Source organism: Corapipo altera, unplaced genomic scaffold, assembly GCF_003945725.1.
Source record: "Corapipo altera isolate COAL_440 unplaced genomic scaffold, ASM394572v1 46, whole genome shotgun sequence".
NCBI classification, from domain to species: Eukaryota; Metazoa; Chordata; class Aves; order Passeriformes; family Pipridae; genus Corapipo; species Corapipo altera.
This window is the reverse complement of record NW_020884883.1, coordinates 9,008,731-9,025,360: the sequence shown is the minus strand read 5'-3', so window position 1 is coordinate 9,025,360 and position 16,630 is coordinate 9,008,731. Positions and strand designations below refer to the sequence as shown.

The following is a 16,630-nucleotide window of genomic DNA, read 5'->3' as shown; positions in this document are numbered from 1 at the left end:
TGCTTATCATTCCCATAAATCTTTGATCTACTTCTTCATACTTAGCAACTTCTTTCAGAATAATACTGTCTATGGATCTCACTGATGAACTTTATTCCCTGAGTTCCTGATCCTGGTTCTAACAATATATGTTTCCATCCTATTGCAACTTTGTCTGTACTTTCTACAACGTGATGGCCAATATTCAGGCTGTGCTTTGAAAAAGATGTCTCACTTAGTTTAGACCTGTACCATTTTTTTGAGTCTGAGTTTCCCTTCACTGTCTTTTATCAGTTTTTGTAGTGACCTATACATATTCCTGACTGTGCAATATTTGAGCCACATGGAAAAGTCTGTGCCTTAAGAACAAGACAAGGCAGAGCAATCACAGTGGACACGCAGCCTGCTGACCAACCAAAAATACAGCCTCCCATTGTGCAGAAATACTCTGGTGCAGTGTACTGCCATCCTGGACTGACCAAGCTGAAAGGAGAGGAGCAGGACAGGGCTGCAGCAGCCTGTTCCATCAGCCAGCACCCCCAGCAACACAGATACTGCTAGAGCTGGCTGGGTGTCCAGGCTCCCCCTTCCAGCCAGACTGGCTTCCATCAACCTGACACAAAGAAACTAGTAGAGATCTACATCTATAAAACCTATTAAATACCCTCCTTCACTGTCACACTTGGTATTTTCCTCCTCTTTTTACAGTTTCCCTTGGTGTACATACAGTGCTGTATTTTTCAACTCCCTCAATATCTGCTTTCTCTTAGCCTTTTTCCACCGCTCTTCTCAAATATCCTTTAAAATCAACACTTTGAAAAGTTCCACTATAACACAGGCAAAGCCAGCCTGGCATTATGTGATGTGTTTATCAAGGTTTAAGACAAACTCTCCAGTTCTGGAGTAAAAAAGAACCAGTATAGCCCAGAAGAGCAAAAGAAAGAAGGTTTCTATATTCAATGATTTGTTAAAGCAAGACACCAAGAGGGGAAGCTGGGGTAGACTCATGAGCTGTATGTGAGATGTCTGAGAATGCAGATTTCTGCAGAAATACATGTTTGTAACAAGACTTATACAGCTTCAGCCTTCCAGGGACAACTAGAAGTCTAGAAGTCACTTGATTGTTTTCAAACTTATTTACATTCCCTCTTATACAATCTGACAGGACTTTTAAGTCAGGTCTGTGGCACTGGCTCTTAGCTTTTCAATGGGCTGATGCTTTGTCTTTCTGGAGTGGAGATGTGGCCATAGAGACACTGCATACACATGCAGTGCTTGTCTAGCAGAGTTACAGTGATTAGCTGTGTCTATAACTACACACAGCTATTAAGCAAAACCTCTTGCATGGTAAAAGCTGACTCATTGGAAAGCCTTGCACAGAAACAGTTTGTCATGCAAAAAAAAAAAAGCTTTAACCATGTTAGTAATGCTGTGTTCACTGCACAGGGCAGATGGCAGGGATGGGCCTTCTGAGAGTTAGTTAAGACACTGTAGGTGATCTTCACAGTCGAAGTTAAGTCTGGGTGCTCACGGTCATATTTAGCTGAGTTCCGATACCTTCAAGGATGAAGATTTCAAAATCTCTGTGCTCCAGTGCTCAGTCACTCTCAAAATGAAAAATGTTTTTGCATTACCTAACCAGAATTTCCCTTGCTGCAATTTTCCTTGGTTGAAACATTTTCCCTGGTTCTTTCTCAGGACAGGCATAGTGGGAATTCAAGCTGCAGCACTGAGGTTCTCCTCACCAAGAAGAACAAGCTGTGCTCATGGGAATTCACAGTGAGCTCAAAGGCCTTTATATACAACAGCTCAACTTGTATGTCATACACTCATATCAAGCCTATTTTTCTCAATGAAAGACAGCTATGGTTACTTTATTACAAAAGGTTTTTCTCCTTGCCACAGCGGTGAAATAAAACAAGCCAGTCATTGAGCTGAAAAATGAAAAGAAGCTTACTGGGCTTCCATAACATCAGGTATATCCATCACACTTGTCTTTTCTTGACAATCCCAAGGCAACTTGCAAAGTAACAGACAGTCTGGCCTGCCATACAACTCTGAATGACCTAGTCAGCCCCAAGATTCACAAACAGACTGTACTTCCATGTTTAGCACAACAGTGAGGCCCAGCTGCAGTAATGTTAATTACCTGGAGGTATTCCTAAATGATTCTGTGGTCTGGGGTACGGTCTCCTCCCCACTAAGCATCATGTTACTTCCTGAAAATCTTACTAGTTTAGTTGAAATGGTTTTATGTAATTTTTTTTTCTTTTAACATGGAATGTTCTGATATATCTGTCAGAAGATGCTAAGCATTTTTTTTAGCTGCTGAAAATGCTGTTTCTGTGCTGCCAAGCCTTGTTAGATACTTCATGGTAGAAGGTTTAAGGGATCGTCAAGAAAAGACAAGTGTGATGGATATACCTAATGTATCTTTCCATTATTCCCTCTTGTATGTAGCCATGAGTCACGTGAGATTATTTGCCAGTAATATCACAGAATTTCATGCTGCTCTGTTGAGACTCCATCACTGTCTTCAGTGAGATAGTACAGCCCCATGCAAACTCATTACAACCCTTCATGCATTTTGTCTGAAGGCAGCCCATTTATCACAGAGCCTGTATCATTTCCCTGTTTCCATTGTTATTTATCACTCTACTAATATTTGTCTTGGTTCAGGTTTTATCAACACTATCTTATGTGTATTTCCAGAACACACATAAAAATGTTGAATTGCTCCTGATGTAGAACTGTTTCCTGGAGAAACTCACTAGGAATTTAACGAGTCACTAAAGATCTGTCTTAAAAGCTTCTAATTCTGCAATAACCACTTTAACACATGCTTTCTGATGCTACAGAAACGTTAGATGCAGCCATCCAACTTACTGTTCACACTCGTGAAAAAGAAAACACACTGTCCATATGCAGCTCTTTCTATTAGCCATTCTCCCACTCCAAATTATCAATTTTCTCTGCTAATTTGCACACCATTAAACTATTCTTTAATGATTTCTGGTTTTGAGAATTTTATCCGGAGCTAATGTCATGCTAATTGCTCAACAGTGCCCTGACCTGTCATGTTTACTTTTTTCATCATACTAGTAGAAGGTAGGAGACAGTTCAGAGAAATACTAATTGATGGTCTGCAAAGCAGCTCCTATTTGCTGTAGGAGTCAGTAAAATAAGTGCCACAAACCTGAACCTGCCTGCTCAGGTTTCTTGTTTACTGATGGAAATGCCAAGATGTCAGTATTTTGTAGGCATTCTGATTAAAATTTTATTCCATGAGCCCGTGTTCCTCAACCTCTGAAACAACTTGAGGATGAATATGGCTGCCTGTTCTCACTGCCGTGTTAACAATTCCATGCTCTGAAAAAGCAGGACTTGAATGGTACTGAAAAGTGCTGTTTGTGAACATGAACCAATGGGGGTGTGAATGGGGGTAAAATTTTTGACCACTACAGATCCAACTGCTGAAAAATTCTAGTTCAATGATACATGAAGTCCAGCTACTACTGCTACACTAAAAAATTCACAGCTCACCTAATCGTGTACTCCTAGCTCTGCAAAAGCCTGTCTGGATCTTTGCCCACCAAGCTTCAGTGTGCAACCATTGCGGATGAGAGGGGCAGATGTACTACCAGCTTTTCGAGGCAGCTATTTTCAGAGCTTTTGAACTGGGATGCTGGTTTTTCATACGCAATAGCCATATACATGCTGTGCTGGTGGACCCAAACTTTCCAAGCCTCTGTCAGATGCAAGCAGGTTACTCAGGGTTTCACGGCGCTTATATCAGGATGCACCAGCCGTTCCCTCCCCTTTTGCATTTCCTCGGTCTGCAGCAGTCCCAGCTGAGCTAATTTTTACTTTTACAGGTGAGCTTGCAACTGGAAATTTTTTTTTCAAATCTAGATGCCTGCCTTGATTTTCGCAGTGAGACCATGTAGACCGCCCTTGAGGCTTATGTTTGCACTCAGAAGCAGTAGCAAAGCTCGGGCACCGAACAGGACAAATCCCTGGCCTGCCTTCCTTCTCCCTGAAGGCCTGTGTGGGCTTCGGCCCAGGCCCGATCACCCCTCAGCGCTGAGGCGTAGGGGCTGGGGCACTCTGGCCAGGGAGAGACTCTAGGAAACTGCTACAAGCACGCCGAGACTTTTTTTCCTCAGGGCACCAACGCTCCCCCCTCACACCTCAGGCAGTCCCCCACACTCTACAGCTCCCAAAACCCCGGCTTAGTTCTAACCCCGCCCAGCCCTGACCCCACCGCCCTCCTCCGCCCCTCAGAGCCTCCCGCGGCCCCCGCGCGCCGCAGCGGCTGACGCGCCCGCCCTCCATTGGCTGCGGCGCTGCGCGAGCGGCGGCGTGGCCAATGGGCGGCGGACACGGCGGGGCGCGTGGGTGAGGAGGGGCGGGCGCGAGGGCCTCGGCGACGGCGGCAGGCTGAGAGTGCGGGGCAGCCATGGGGGCGCGCGGTGCGGGCCGGCTGTGGTGGGGTAAGAGCCGTGAGGGGCCGGGGAACGGCCTGACGGGGCGGCGGGACACGGAGAAGCACGGCGGGATGTGGCTTCTTTCTCCCCAGCTTTGCGGCCTCCGTCGCGGTGGGGGGAGCGGGGCCCGGGGCCGTGCGGGTCACGGGCGGAACGGAGAGCCTCCTGAAAGAAGCTTGCAGCCAAGGGGGGATCGGCCTGTTCTCCCAGGCAACGAGCGGCAGGACAAGAGGACACAGTTTTAAGCTGTGCCAGGGGAGGTTTAGATTGGCAGTTAGGAAGAAATTCTTCACAGAAGGGCTGATTAGATGTTGGAACGAGCTGCCTAGTGAGGTGGGGGAGTCACTCTCCCTAGAGATGTTTAAGGAAAGACTGGACGTGGCACTCAGTGCCGTGGTCTAATTGACATGGTGGCCTCTGTGCCGAGGGGGTGGGGGTTGCTCGGTGCTTTATCGGAGCGCAGAGGGGGAGATACTAAACATCCTAAAGGCCTAAAGATCCCAATAACAAAAAAATATAAATAAAACGGTGGTTATTTCTCATCCTGATAAATAAAAAACCCGCTTTGATTTGAGTAAGCGGCGGTGTTGTGCCTGCCTGGCTGCCCTGCCCTGGGGTCTGGTGCTGAAAGGGGCAGCGAGAGAGCGGTGACCGAAAGCAGGCGGAGGTGCCTGTGAGGATCTGGTGTTCCCCTGCCCCTGCTGCCGCATCCTGTGTGCCGGGGCAATCGGTAAACGATTCCCACTCGGGCCCCTCGATGGAAACGCGGAAGGTGCCGGGAGCGCTGCCCAAGGCCGTGTCTCGCCGGGCGCACGTGTGCAGGGATTTGTGAGCTCCGGCACGCCGAGCGCTGCTGGAGGAGGAGGTAGTTGGAGGAGGAAGTTCACAGAATAATCACCATCATCCCATGACAAAAGCTTTTTTTCACGGATCTTCAGAGCTGCAACTTTGATGTTCAGTGAAGACGAGTAATATCAGTATGGAGCTACCTTAGTTGGTTTAATAACGCTCATGTCTGTGATTTGCCAGCATTAGAAAACAACATTTGAAATCAGATTATTGTTACTTTTTGCCTTAATAAGAAGGACAGACTTGAATTTTTCTGTTTAGATGCTTGTAGGAAAATGATCTTTTTCTTTACTAAAGATGAATCAAACCTTGAACTGGTGGCATAACTTTCCTTTCTATAGTGAAACATTCATGAGTCATAGTTTAAAAAAATACAGCGATACGTGACTAGGTGCATTTCACCATGTGCTTTCTTTTGTGAGTTCTCGTTAGGAACTGTTTTCGCATAAGCTAGAACTTCTCTGTTTGAAGGGACAGTAACAGCTGAGCTATTCAGTCTTCTGAATGTATTGTGCCAGGGATTCCCTAAAAGGTGATACCACAATACACTGATTTCAATTTAATGATCTCATTCCATCTAGAGAAGGTTTTTGCTCTCGAGAGTGACTGTAACATTCAGGGAACTTGTTTTCTTACTCTGTCCCAGCAGCAGCTGCTACTGTAGGTCACCGTACAATGCTGTGACAGCCACTGATCGCCTTGGAAGTCAGTTGATCAGTGCTGATGAAGTGCTGTTTGTGTATGGGCATACTGAAGGACCAGAGCCAATCTACATGTAAATCTAGTGCTGGAAACCGATAATGATCACCCCAAAAGAAAAGGGTTGGGTCCTTGTGCTAGAAGAAACCATAAGGAAAGGATAGTGGCGCAGTGGGTTGTAGTGTGGCAATTCAGTCCTGATCTCTGCTTGAGTAACCTGGAAGATGTTGGTTTTGTCAACTTCTCTCAGCTGCTGAATAGAGGTAATGGAACTGGCTCTTCTTGAGTGGGACTGATAAACTGTGGGTGATGCTGTGCAGTCTGTGTACCATGTGCTGTAGAGTTTCTGCATCACTGAGCAGTGTCTTCCTCTCACATTCAGTCTTAAGAGGTAATATGTAGCTTCCCATACAAGTTATTAACCACTTGCAGCAAAGCTATTTTTTGTCTGGTTCTAACTTGGGTGTCTGGGCTCTTACTCCCCCCAGTCTTTAGTGGACTAAGAGAAGTCTTTTGCTGGGTTGATTTTGTTGCAAAGATGCTTGTCATTCCTCATCAAATCATCACTCAATCTCTCTGACTTGGTAGAAGGAAGGATTACAAGATTTTATGTACAAGGTCTCAAGCAATAATAAGTTCCAAAAATGATCAGAAGTACAAAGTCATAAGAGAAAGCAATTTCCATGTATCTTTTCATGTTATATTTTAGTATTCTCAGAGTGCTTGAGTTGTTAACCAGAGAGATTCACCTGTCATACAATAGAGAGAAATCCATGGTAGACTAAGGTCCTCATGAGCAAGAATGAAGGAACTCATTACGCTACCAGTCCATCAAGTGCCCATCCTAAAATCAGTGTACCTGTGCCAAGCCCAGCTGGGACAGTCCTGCATTATGTGATCCTGTAAAAAAAGTGCTTGATTGCCTGCTGTGCAAGAGGTGTGAGCAATTGGCTTAGGAATTTTTATGTGGGGGACCCTGCAGAAGTTCTGGTGGTGTGGTACCAGTAGGAGGTAGGGTAGGAGCTCTGACGAAAGGTGCTCTGGAGAGCCATAGCAGGAGTGGCCTAACTCCAACTAGATTTAGGCACAGAGCTTATATTACATGGTCCTGTGGAATCATGTTTGAAGTGACGAGAGAAAGCATATATCTTGGCTTAACTTCCTTTTTTATTTGGTCAGACTGGAATCCCTTCCCACCCCTGCTGATTTGCAGGGCGTGGGGAGATGATTTAGCCATGGCAACAGGAGAATCATAAATGTTGAACAGGAGTGCTGATTGCTTTGCTTTTTGTTGTAGGCACCGTGAGCTGCACTTTGTTCCTGGCAGTTAATGGTTTGTATTCGGCCAGTGATGATGTGATAGAGCTCACACCAACTAACTTCAACAAGGAGGTCATTCAGAGTGAGAGCCTGTGGCTAGTGGAGTTCTACGCCCCATGGTAAGAATTACAGCTGTGTACTTGCTTGCTCTTACACAGAGGAGCAGCATAGGAATCTGCTGCTGATCAGCCCAAGGTTTCATTCACTTGTTGGCAGCACAGTTGCCAGTTTGGTGGCTTCATGACTAGCAAAATAGCTGTACTTGGGATTCTTGTTTTAAATATCCTCATGAGGGAAGAAGGCAGGAATTTGTTTCAAGTTGGCAAACAGGGTCTGATAACAAAATCTTATACACTTTACTACTTCAGTTTTTCTGATGAAATTAGTATTAAAAATGACTGATTACAGTGCAATAGCTAAGTGAAAAGGCCCCTCACTTGCATGGTTCTGAATGTAATTCTAATGTGAAAGCACAAATCTGAATTCACACTTAGAATTTACACTTTCCATTGAAAAATACTGGCTTTGTGCATCTTAATTTAGCATCTCTCTTAGTCTCCTGTCCTGCTCATGTCCAGAGCATGGAGTCTCTTCCATTTAAATTCTGGTGATATGTATTCCATCTTTGTACAAATCCTCTGTGATATTGCCATCCCAAAGCTCCACGTTCTGGAGAAAGTGGCCTTTCATTGCAACAGCCTGACTGTGTCTGGGCCAAGAGGTTTAGGGGAAGGCTTGCTGTGCCCCTTCTAGTGTTGCAGTTTATGGGCAATGAGAAGCTTTACTGAACAGTAGCAATGAAGTGTAGAACAGGAAATTGGCAGTTCCTCTCCTTGCAGACTTGTGATGATGTGATTATATGCTGTTGGTTTTCTCCCTCAGACACCTCCAGGAGTTGTGCCACAAACTCTTGCTAGTTAAGAAGTTACCTCTAGAATAATTTTTTTAGGCCTTATCACAGGTCTATTTGAGCTTGCCACAAGCAGACTAGTGTGCAAATCTGTATTTTCATGCTCACGTTTGCCTCTGTTTTGGGAAGGACAGGTAGCTATTGAGATATTTGCATATACGTGTGTGTGTGCACATGTACTTATACAGTGTGGAGGTTTTTGAAGCCTAAGTGATGATGTGATGTTGTGACATAGCCTCTTCTCTTTATGAGTAAATCTTCATTGTCCCACAGTTTGCAGTGAGTGACTGTGAAATAGTTGTCAGATCTGAATGACAATTACAGTTTTTTGTTTGTTTCTTTTTTTCTAAAAGGTGTGGTCATTGTCAAAGACTAACCCCTGAGTGGAAGAAAGCAGCAACAGCTTTAAAAGTAAGTTTAGCCTTTCAAATGTGCTTATGGCAGTGGATTTAAGAGAGTTTGGCTGTTTGCCATCTGGCTTGTGAACATGGAGGTGGGATTTGGTCCTTAAAACCGTTATCACTCTAACCATACTTGTCCAGCCAGAGAAGTAGTCATTCAGGCACTTAAAAAGTCAGGATTTTTGTTTGATTGGTTTGGGGTTTTTCCTTTGTAAAAGAAGACATTAAATTGTGGAGGAAGCAAGTCAGTTCTGTCTGTGTGAATTCCCATTACTGTTTTCCAGAACTGAAAACAGCTTTGTAAGCTGTTGGGGATGAGTATTTCTTTAATTACAAAAAACTTGGTCATGTAGTGATTTGCTGAATTCTTGTCTTTGTAAAATATATATTCCCCTTCTAAAAAAAAAAACCCAAAGAGTCAAATCTCCAAACAAAAAAAACCCCAACCAAATAAAAACCCAAAGAATTTAAAATGTAGTTAGTCAGGCTGAATTAAAAAATGGACATATATTACATGTTCTGTAATTTAATGCTTTTGGGGGGAAGTACCTCTCCTTGGTGACTGTTCTCTTACAATCCTATTAACTGTCCCTCCCTCTTCATCTCCTCCCCCTCTTCTATGCCCCCAGCAGAGAGTGTGAAATGTGTTAAATCACTTTAGAAGTCTTGTCTTAGGTGCTGTTTCTTGTTTTGTTTCTGCAGGGTGTAGTGAAAGTGGGTGCAGTAGATGCAGATAAACATCAGTCCTTGGGTGGACAGTATGGAGTCAGAGGGTTTCCAACTATCAAGATATTTGGAGCCAACAAACATAAAGCAGAGGACTATCAGGGTAAATGTGATGCTGTATTACATGTTACATGCCTAAAAGCTTCCCTGAATACAGCAATTATGGTAGCTGTTAATGATGTCTTGTGTGGCATTTCCTCCTTGTCTAGTGCTTATAGTAACTCAGAGACAGATGGGTGGGACTGGTTTAACCAAACTGTGTATGTCTTAGCATGGACTAACAGTCCCACCTGCAGTTCATAGTTTTTTGGAGGTTGATAGACAGTTCCAAAGAATTATTCCTTTCTTCCTATTTATTTGGAGCTTGCCACAGTCACCCCTCATCAGATAAGCTGGGTTGCTAAAAAGTGTAGTGAAGTCAGTCCTGCTTCTTGTGCTGAAGTCAGATGTCCCACCACTAGGACTGTATCACTCATAGCCCAGTCCTGCTTTTCCTGAAAAGTCATTAGGGTGAGGGAGTACTGTTTGTAACTAAGTTAGAAGCTGACCTTAAACTGGCCTTTTGGTGGTTTAATCACTTACTTTGCTGCATTGCAGGTGGCAGGACAAGTGATGCTATTGTTGAAGCTGCTCTAAGTGCTCTTCGGTCCCTGGTGAAAGAACGTCTTAGTGGCAGAAGTGGAGGATACAGCTCTGGGAAACAGGTATTTGAGGGAATGTGTGTTCGTTTTTCAACTGGAGACTGTCCTGTACAGGAGGTCAGAGCCTGTGCCCCTGATTCCACCACAGAATAGTTGAAGTTGAAAGGGACTTTTGCAGGTTTTCTACTCCAGCCCCCTGCCCAGTGCCGGGTCAGCTAAGCAGATTGCTCAGGGCTGTGTCCCATCAAGTTGTATCTCCTAGATCTGATACTCCATGCAGACTACAGTCTCTGGGCAACCTGTTCCAGTGTTTGACCATCCTCACAGTAGAAATCTTTCTCTTGTATTTAAGTTAATAGAATCATAGAATGTTATTTCTTCTATTTCAGCTTATGCCCTTTTGTCTCTTGCTTTTGCAGAGAAGAGTCTGTCGTTCTCTTTACTTTCCTTCACCCTCTCATCACATACCCTTAATCAGCTTTGCTTAACTTGCTCCAGTGTGTGCATTCCTCTTCTACTGAGGAGCCCAGAACTGGACCCAGCACTCCACGTGTTTCACACTGTGCTGAGCAAAGGGAAAGATTGCCTCCTCAGACCTACTGGCAACTCTCTGCCTAGTGCAGCTCAGAGGCTCTTGGCCACCTTTACCATAGGAGTGCAGTTCTGGCTTGTATTCAGCTTGTCCATGAGGACCTTGAGGTTTCTCTTGCTGCTCTCCAGCTAGTCAGTCCCCAACATGTACTGGTGTATGGGGCTGTTATTCCCCAGGTGCATCTCCTTTTGAACTTTGAGGTCCCTGTTAGCCCCATTATCCAAGTGGTTCAGGTATCATTTGCCTAGTCCTAGTCTAAACTGAATGGATAGGTTTTTTTAGTATGGTAGTGTTTTTCTGAAGTTGGCTTGTTGGATTTCTTCCCTGAAGGTAAATTGAAAAGCTTCTGGCTCCTACTGCTGTCTCTAAATCATGGTGCAAGTACTCTGTGGCATCCTCAGGTTGGCCAGGTAGAAGACCTGGGTGGATCGTACCCTGTAGTGTATATTGCACTCCCACATGTTTGTTTTGCCTGGAAACCAGGACACAGTTCCGGATGCCTAAGACTGCCTCTTGTTTATCTTACTAAATAAAGACCATTTGGTACAACACGACACACAGGAGGTGGCTTATGTGTGAAACCAGCTTTGGTTACCTCTTACAGGAGGGTCTGTTTGTTTCTTACAGAGCCGGGAGAGTGGAGGTGGAGACAAGAAGGATGTGATTGAGCTGACTGATGACACCTTCGATAAGAACGTCATCAATAGTGACGATGTGTGGATGGTGGAGTTTTATGCCCCGTGGTGTGGGCACTGCAAAAAGTAAATGAGGCTTTTCTTTGACAATTCAGTTCCCATTAGTGCTTGGTTTTGTTTGATACCCTTAGTTCCCCCTAAAAGAGACCTTCCATCTCTGGTACACCAGAAGTGGGGTTTTCTGTAAGGTGTTTTAATAAAAATGTGTGGGCTTTTGCTCGGGGCCCCTTGGTGCTGCTTTGGCTGCACTCTTCCTTAGCAGTAAAATTCCCAGTTATCAGTAGAAATAAGATCCAGGAGTTATACCTCCCTTTTATTTCCTTAATGCAGGACCTTAGTCTCCTTTGGAATAACTCTCTTGTCATTCTCTGCAGAGACTTTATTTCCTTGAGTGGAATGCACTATGTAATGTTGAAGTGTGGTATATTTCTGCTAACTCTCAAAGAGCTTAGAGCACTTGTACTGTGTTTTTCAGCCTGGAGCCAGAATGGGCAGCTGCTGCCACTGAGGTGAAGGAACAAACAAAAGGAAAAGTAAAGCTGGCTGCAGTAGATGCAACAGTCAATCAGATGCTGGCAGGGCGATACGGGGTGAGTGTGCTCTGCAGTGGTTACAATTTTCTTTCCCTCTCTGTTAAGTCAGATTTCTCTTCAATGCTTACTGAACTGTTCCTTCATCTGGTACTACTTAAAAGTTTTGTGCTAAAAATAAGTGGTGCATACAATTTTTTTTCCACAAATAATTAATTCCTGAATGTCAGTAACAATAAAAATAAATGGGGAGAGAGGAAAAGAATAAATTTGGATGTTGCCGATGAAAAAGGTCATCTGTTTCCATAAGATCTTGTATACCTTTATCATCTAAAGTGAGAGGTCTCTCTTTTCAGACTGTTTGTATGCTGGCTCGGCACCTCCAGAACCCACACATGTACCCGTACACTTTGGAACCAGTTAGCAGGGATCACTCTGACAATACTGGCTGTACAGATCAGATGTGTTCCTTGCCCAAAGTAAACTGATACTCTTTAATTTTTAGTACAGTCCACAGAGCTTACAGTGTGCTGCTTAGTTTCCCTGTAAGTGCACATGGCTGACAGCAAAGAGGAACATTGAGCGAGTTTTACTGGAAGTGTAGCAGAGGGAGTTTAACATCCACTTGTTGCCATGTAGTCACAGTGCTGTTCCCGCACAGACAGATTGCGACACTAATGTCTAATAAATATGAAGAGTAAAGATAGTCCTTATGATACTTAAACCTGTCGAGCTTTGTGCATCTAAATTGAGATTAAACCATTGCTGGTTCATCAGCCAAACACTGAAGCAGTGTTTCAATGTATGTTAACCTTGTTTTGAATTGTTGCACAGGTAGAAAGCTACAAAAGTCTTCAAGTTAAGTCAGAACATGCTGTGAGACTTGATACATGTAAATCTTAAATCTCTTCCCTTGCTCTTAATCTAGAACACATTGGACAAGCAGATAATTTCTACCGTATTCAATTCCACCATCAATTCGTGTTTATTTGAGCTAATGGCTTAAACTTGTCTTGCAGATTCGTGGATTTCCCACCATTAAAATCTTCCAAAAAGGTGAAGATCCTGTTGATTATGATGGTGGGAGAACTAGATCTGATATCATTGCTCGTGCTCTGGATCTGTTTTCTGATAATGCGCCACCACCTGAGCTCCTGGAGGTACCTCTACATTATTTTTTCAAATTGCTTTTCCATCATATTCTTGGCAACAATTTTAAGAGGACTATATTAACTGTAAATAAAACTGCCTGTGTGGTGCTTGTGCACTGTTTTGCCCCAGAAAGTAAAGGGTGACAAGTCTTAAATAACAGAAAGCTAAATGTTTATTTCTGCTATGAATTTGTTGCTGACTGGAAGATGATCAGAACTGATGCAGTGAAGGCACAGACAGGATGGTGCCAGGGTGTGTGAGTCCACTCTTCAGTGAGTGAAAAGGCTGGGCTCGTTGCCCCATCTCTTTCTCACAAAAAGAGGGCAGGGCTTTGTCATTTGTAAGCTGTCCATTGGGAGGTGCATGGTAAGCCATTTTGCTTGCCCAAGAAACCCCATCCCCTGTATGGCAACTTCTGGTGTCCACTTTCTGTTGGTATGTTTGAAATGGTGATTAGTTGTCTCCAAAGTGAGGTGCACACAAGACAATCCATTGGGATGCAGGAAGGAAAAAACCTAAAACGTTTGTAGGATTAATAAAGATATTTTTAAATGGTGCTTAGTTCATATTTCTCATCCTTCTAAAATGTCTATTATGCTTTAAATGTTAATATAACAGTACATATTTATTTATGCGTATATGTATGTAATTGATTTACAGATACTAGGGCTACATGCTTAAAAATTTTTTTACTGGTGGGGTGCACAATCAAAGGTTGGAGACCACTGGTACAGGTCACTGGATCGATTCCTTTTGAGGCAGATCCCACAAACCCAGTATTGCTGTTACTGTTGATTGAACAATCTCACATGCAGCAAAAGCTGCTCACTGCTGGCTCTCCTTGTGCCAGCAGGCATTGCACGGTCCTGGGGGTGCTCTTCCCAGCCCGGGGCAAGGACAGTGATTTTGAGCAACAAGTGACATCTTACTGTGCTTTCTGTAAGCCTTATTTGGTATCACTTACTTTACTGTTGCTGCAAGTCTCTACAGAAGATTTTGTGAATTGTAAATTTACTTTGTAAATTACTCTTGTGCTGCGGGACCGTTGAAGTAGGGGAGACTCATCCACTTTTGTGTCAAGTTGTTTCAATGCTTATTACCTTGTAGGATGGAGTTATTATAAGGCTGTTGGAGGGAAATGCAGTCACAACTGAATAACCAAGTCTCATTGACTTTTTGCTGCTCTCTTCTAGATAATTAGTGAGGATGTTCTGAAGACTACCTGTGATGCTCATCAGCTGTGCATCATTTCTGTCTTGCCTCATATTCTTGACACAGGTACACATACAAGCAAGCAGACTTCTGTATGAATTTGTCACTTAGAGCATGTAGTTGTGTTTTTTAACTCATCCAATTCTGTCTAACAGGAGCCTCAGGGAGAAATTCTTACCTGGATGTCATGTTAAAAATGGCTGAAAAATATAAAAAGAAAATGTGGGGGTAAGTATCATTGTAGATTGGTTATCTTGGAAAAGATGTGAGCATTTGTGGAGGTAATGGGATAAAATTTGTATAACAGCAGTTTAACTACAGATCAGAGTTGTTCCTTGTTCAGGGTAGCATACTGTGGTATTTCACTAATTACCGGGGGAGGGAATGCTGTGACTTTAGAATAACCTGCTATTTTTTTTTCTTTTCATCCACCTTGAATTCTGCATTTACAAGATATTGAAGCATTAATGAGATTAAGCAACTTTTACTCTTGTCCTGAATACTAAAATATTTTAGGGCAGTTTCTTTTAGTCTTTTGCTGGTGGGAGAGTCTGCCACTATGAATGTTGAATTCTCAGGGGAAAAAAAAGGTAAATTACAGTTTATTAACAAGTTTCATGCTGTCAAACAAGCAGGCCATCAGGCTTTGCCACCTCCTCTCAAGTGCAGGTGAGGATCTCTGGAACTTAATTGGAAAGTGAGAGCTGTTCTGTCACACATACTACTGTGAAAGGGGGCAGAATGGCATGAAAGCCTGAGGGAAAAGGCTGAGATTGGCTGATTCCAGAGGTTACTCAGGAGACTTGCTAAGCATTACAGGAACTGAGACCTGACCAGCGAGAAACAAATACTGAGTGTCCTTAGCTAAAAGTTCTTTATAGTGATATTTAGGCAGGACTTTGTCATGTTTGGATCTGTGACTTCAGTAATTTTAAACCTTGCTTAAAACAGGCAAAAATGTAGCAATTGTTCACTTTAGTAACATAGTTCTTTCCCTGCTGTTCTGATCCAGCTTTCAGTGGCTGTGAGGATGGGACTGGACTAGAGGTGCTGCTGAGGAGAGGCTTTCTTGTGGTGCAGGGTTCAAGATCGGGACCCTGCTATTCCCTGCTGATATCAGTAACAGTTGCCAGTGTCAAGGGCAGCTCAGAGCCCCGCTTGAACTCTGCAGGGTTGCAGAATTTATGTGACTTGAAAATTATTGTAGTGCCTATCTTCATTGTTAATATTCTGTTTTGTCTTTTCCTCAAGGTGGCTGTGGACAGAAGCAGGTGCTCAGTCAGATCTTGAGAGCTCTCTGGGGATTGGAGGCTTTGGGTATCCAGCAATGGCTGCTGTTAATGCTCGCAAGATGAAATTTGCCCTTCTGAAAGGATCATTCAGTGAGCAAGGGATTAATGAGTTTCTCAGGTATGAAATCTTTAAGTGACTTGAATCTTTCTGTAACTGGGGCTGTGACTCTTTAGGCCAAAATCAGACTCTTGAGGATCAGACAAAACTTGCACAGTTAAGAGAATTATGATTAGAATTCACTGGAGTAGGGAATGATTTCAGTGAGGATTGCAATAAAGCAGTCACTACCTTTTTGTGGTGTACAAAATTAAGTTGGCCATTTAGACTTAAATGGTAGTTTTGGCATAACTTTTGACAGAAGTGGGCTTTGATGTTGAAAAATTCTGTTTCTCTGTAACTCAGGAAATAACTTGGTAATCAATTCTATTTACTTCAAATGATGCATTCTGATTAGTCATAAGTAATTGGGAAGTTCCCAGTTTGGGTATCTAAATGGATGCTGTTGAGGTTCTGTATGTTACTGTTCATATTCCTTGTTCAGACTGGTCCTGTCTTCCCCCTCCTACCTCCCATTCTCCTGCCACCTGATAAACTGATTTGGGTTGCTGAAGCAATCCATCCAAAAATTCAATAGCTCAGTGCTCAGCACAAGTTCCCTGAAGCTGCCTCTTGTATAGCTTGGGCAAGAACCAGTGCTGAGAAGAATGGAATGGGGAAGGGAAATGGTGAGGACGACAGAAGCTGACAGCAGCACTGGAACTCTGCTTCCAGGTAAAGCACTGGCTGCCATAACATATGCAAGAGCCTTTGAGAGCTTACATTAGCAGTGTTATTTCCATGTCTTTGCTTGGAGAATGGTACAGGACAGAGAGAATTGCAAAAGCAAATGCAACAGCGTCTCCTCACCTTGCCGTAAGAAGCACATTAACTGAACGCTGTTCCTGCTGGATTAATGGAATCAATGCTATATTCTCTTACCTGTTGATCAGACAGGTAAGATCTTACCAAGTGATCAGACTTTCTTCTTAATGCCAAAAAATAAACATTCTTAGGGCATCAAGTAAAATTCAGGATTCAGATGCAAGAAGAGAAAAATACCAGACAGTTTGTACTAATTAATGCACATTAGAGAAGCATCTGCCTT

General features: G+C 43.5%; 1 protein-coding gene across 1 annotated transcript in view; it reads left to right on the top strand.

Moving 5' to 3' along the window:
• The first annotated feature begins 4,397 nt into the window (after positions 1–4,397).
• The window catches only part of PDIA6 (protein disulfide isomerase family A member 6), a 15,540-nt gene continuing 3,307 nt past the window's right edge, over positions 4,398–16,630 (top strand). The window contains exons 1-11 of the mRNA XM_027640948.1: positions 4,398–4,472; positions 7,312–7,453; positions 8,598–8,655; positions 9,348–9,474; positions 9,969–10,075; positions 11,232–11,365; positions 11,775–11,889; positions 12,849–12,989; positions 14,175–14,259; positions 14,349–14,421; positions 15,445–15,603. Coding sequence (XP_027496749.1) covers positions 4,439–4,472; positions 7,312–7,453; positions 8,598–8,655; positions 9,348–9,474; positions 9,969–10,075; positions 11,232–11,365; positions 11,775–11,889; positions 12,849–12,989; positions 14,175–14,259; positions 14,349–14,421; positions 15,445–15,603 — 1,175 coding nt within the window. The 5' untranslated portion in view covers positions 4,398–4,438. The remainder of the gene's footprint in view (positions 4,473–7,311; positions 7,454–8,597; positions 8,656–9,347; positions 9,475–9,968; positions 10,076–11,231; positions 11,366–11,774; positions 11,890–12,848; positions 12,990–14,174; positions 14,260–14,348; positions 14,422–15,444; positions 15,604–16,630) is intronic.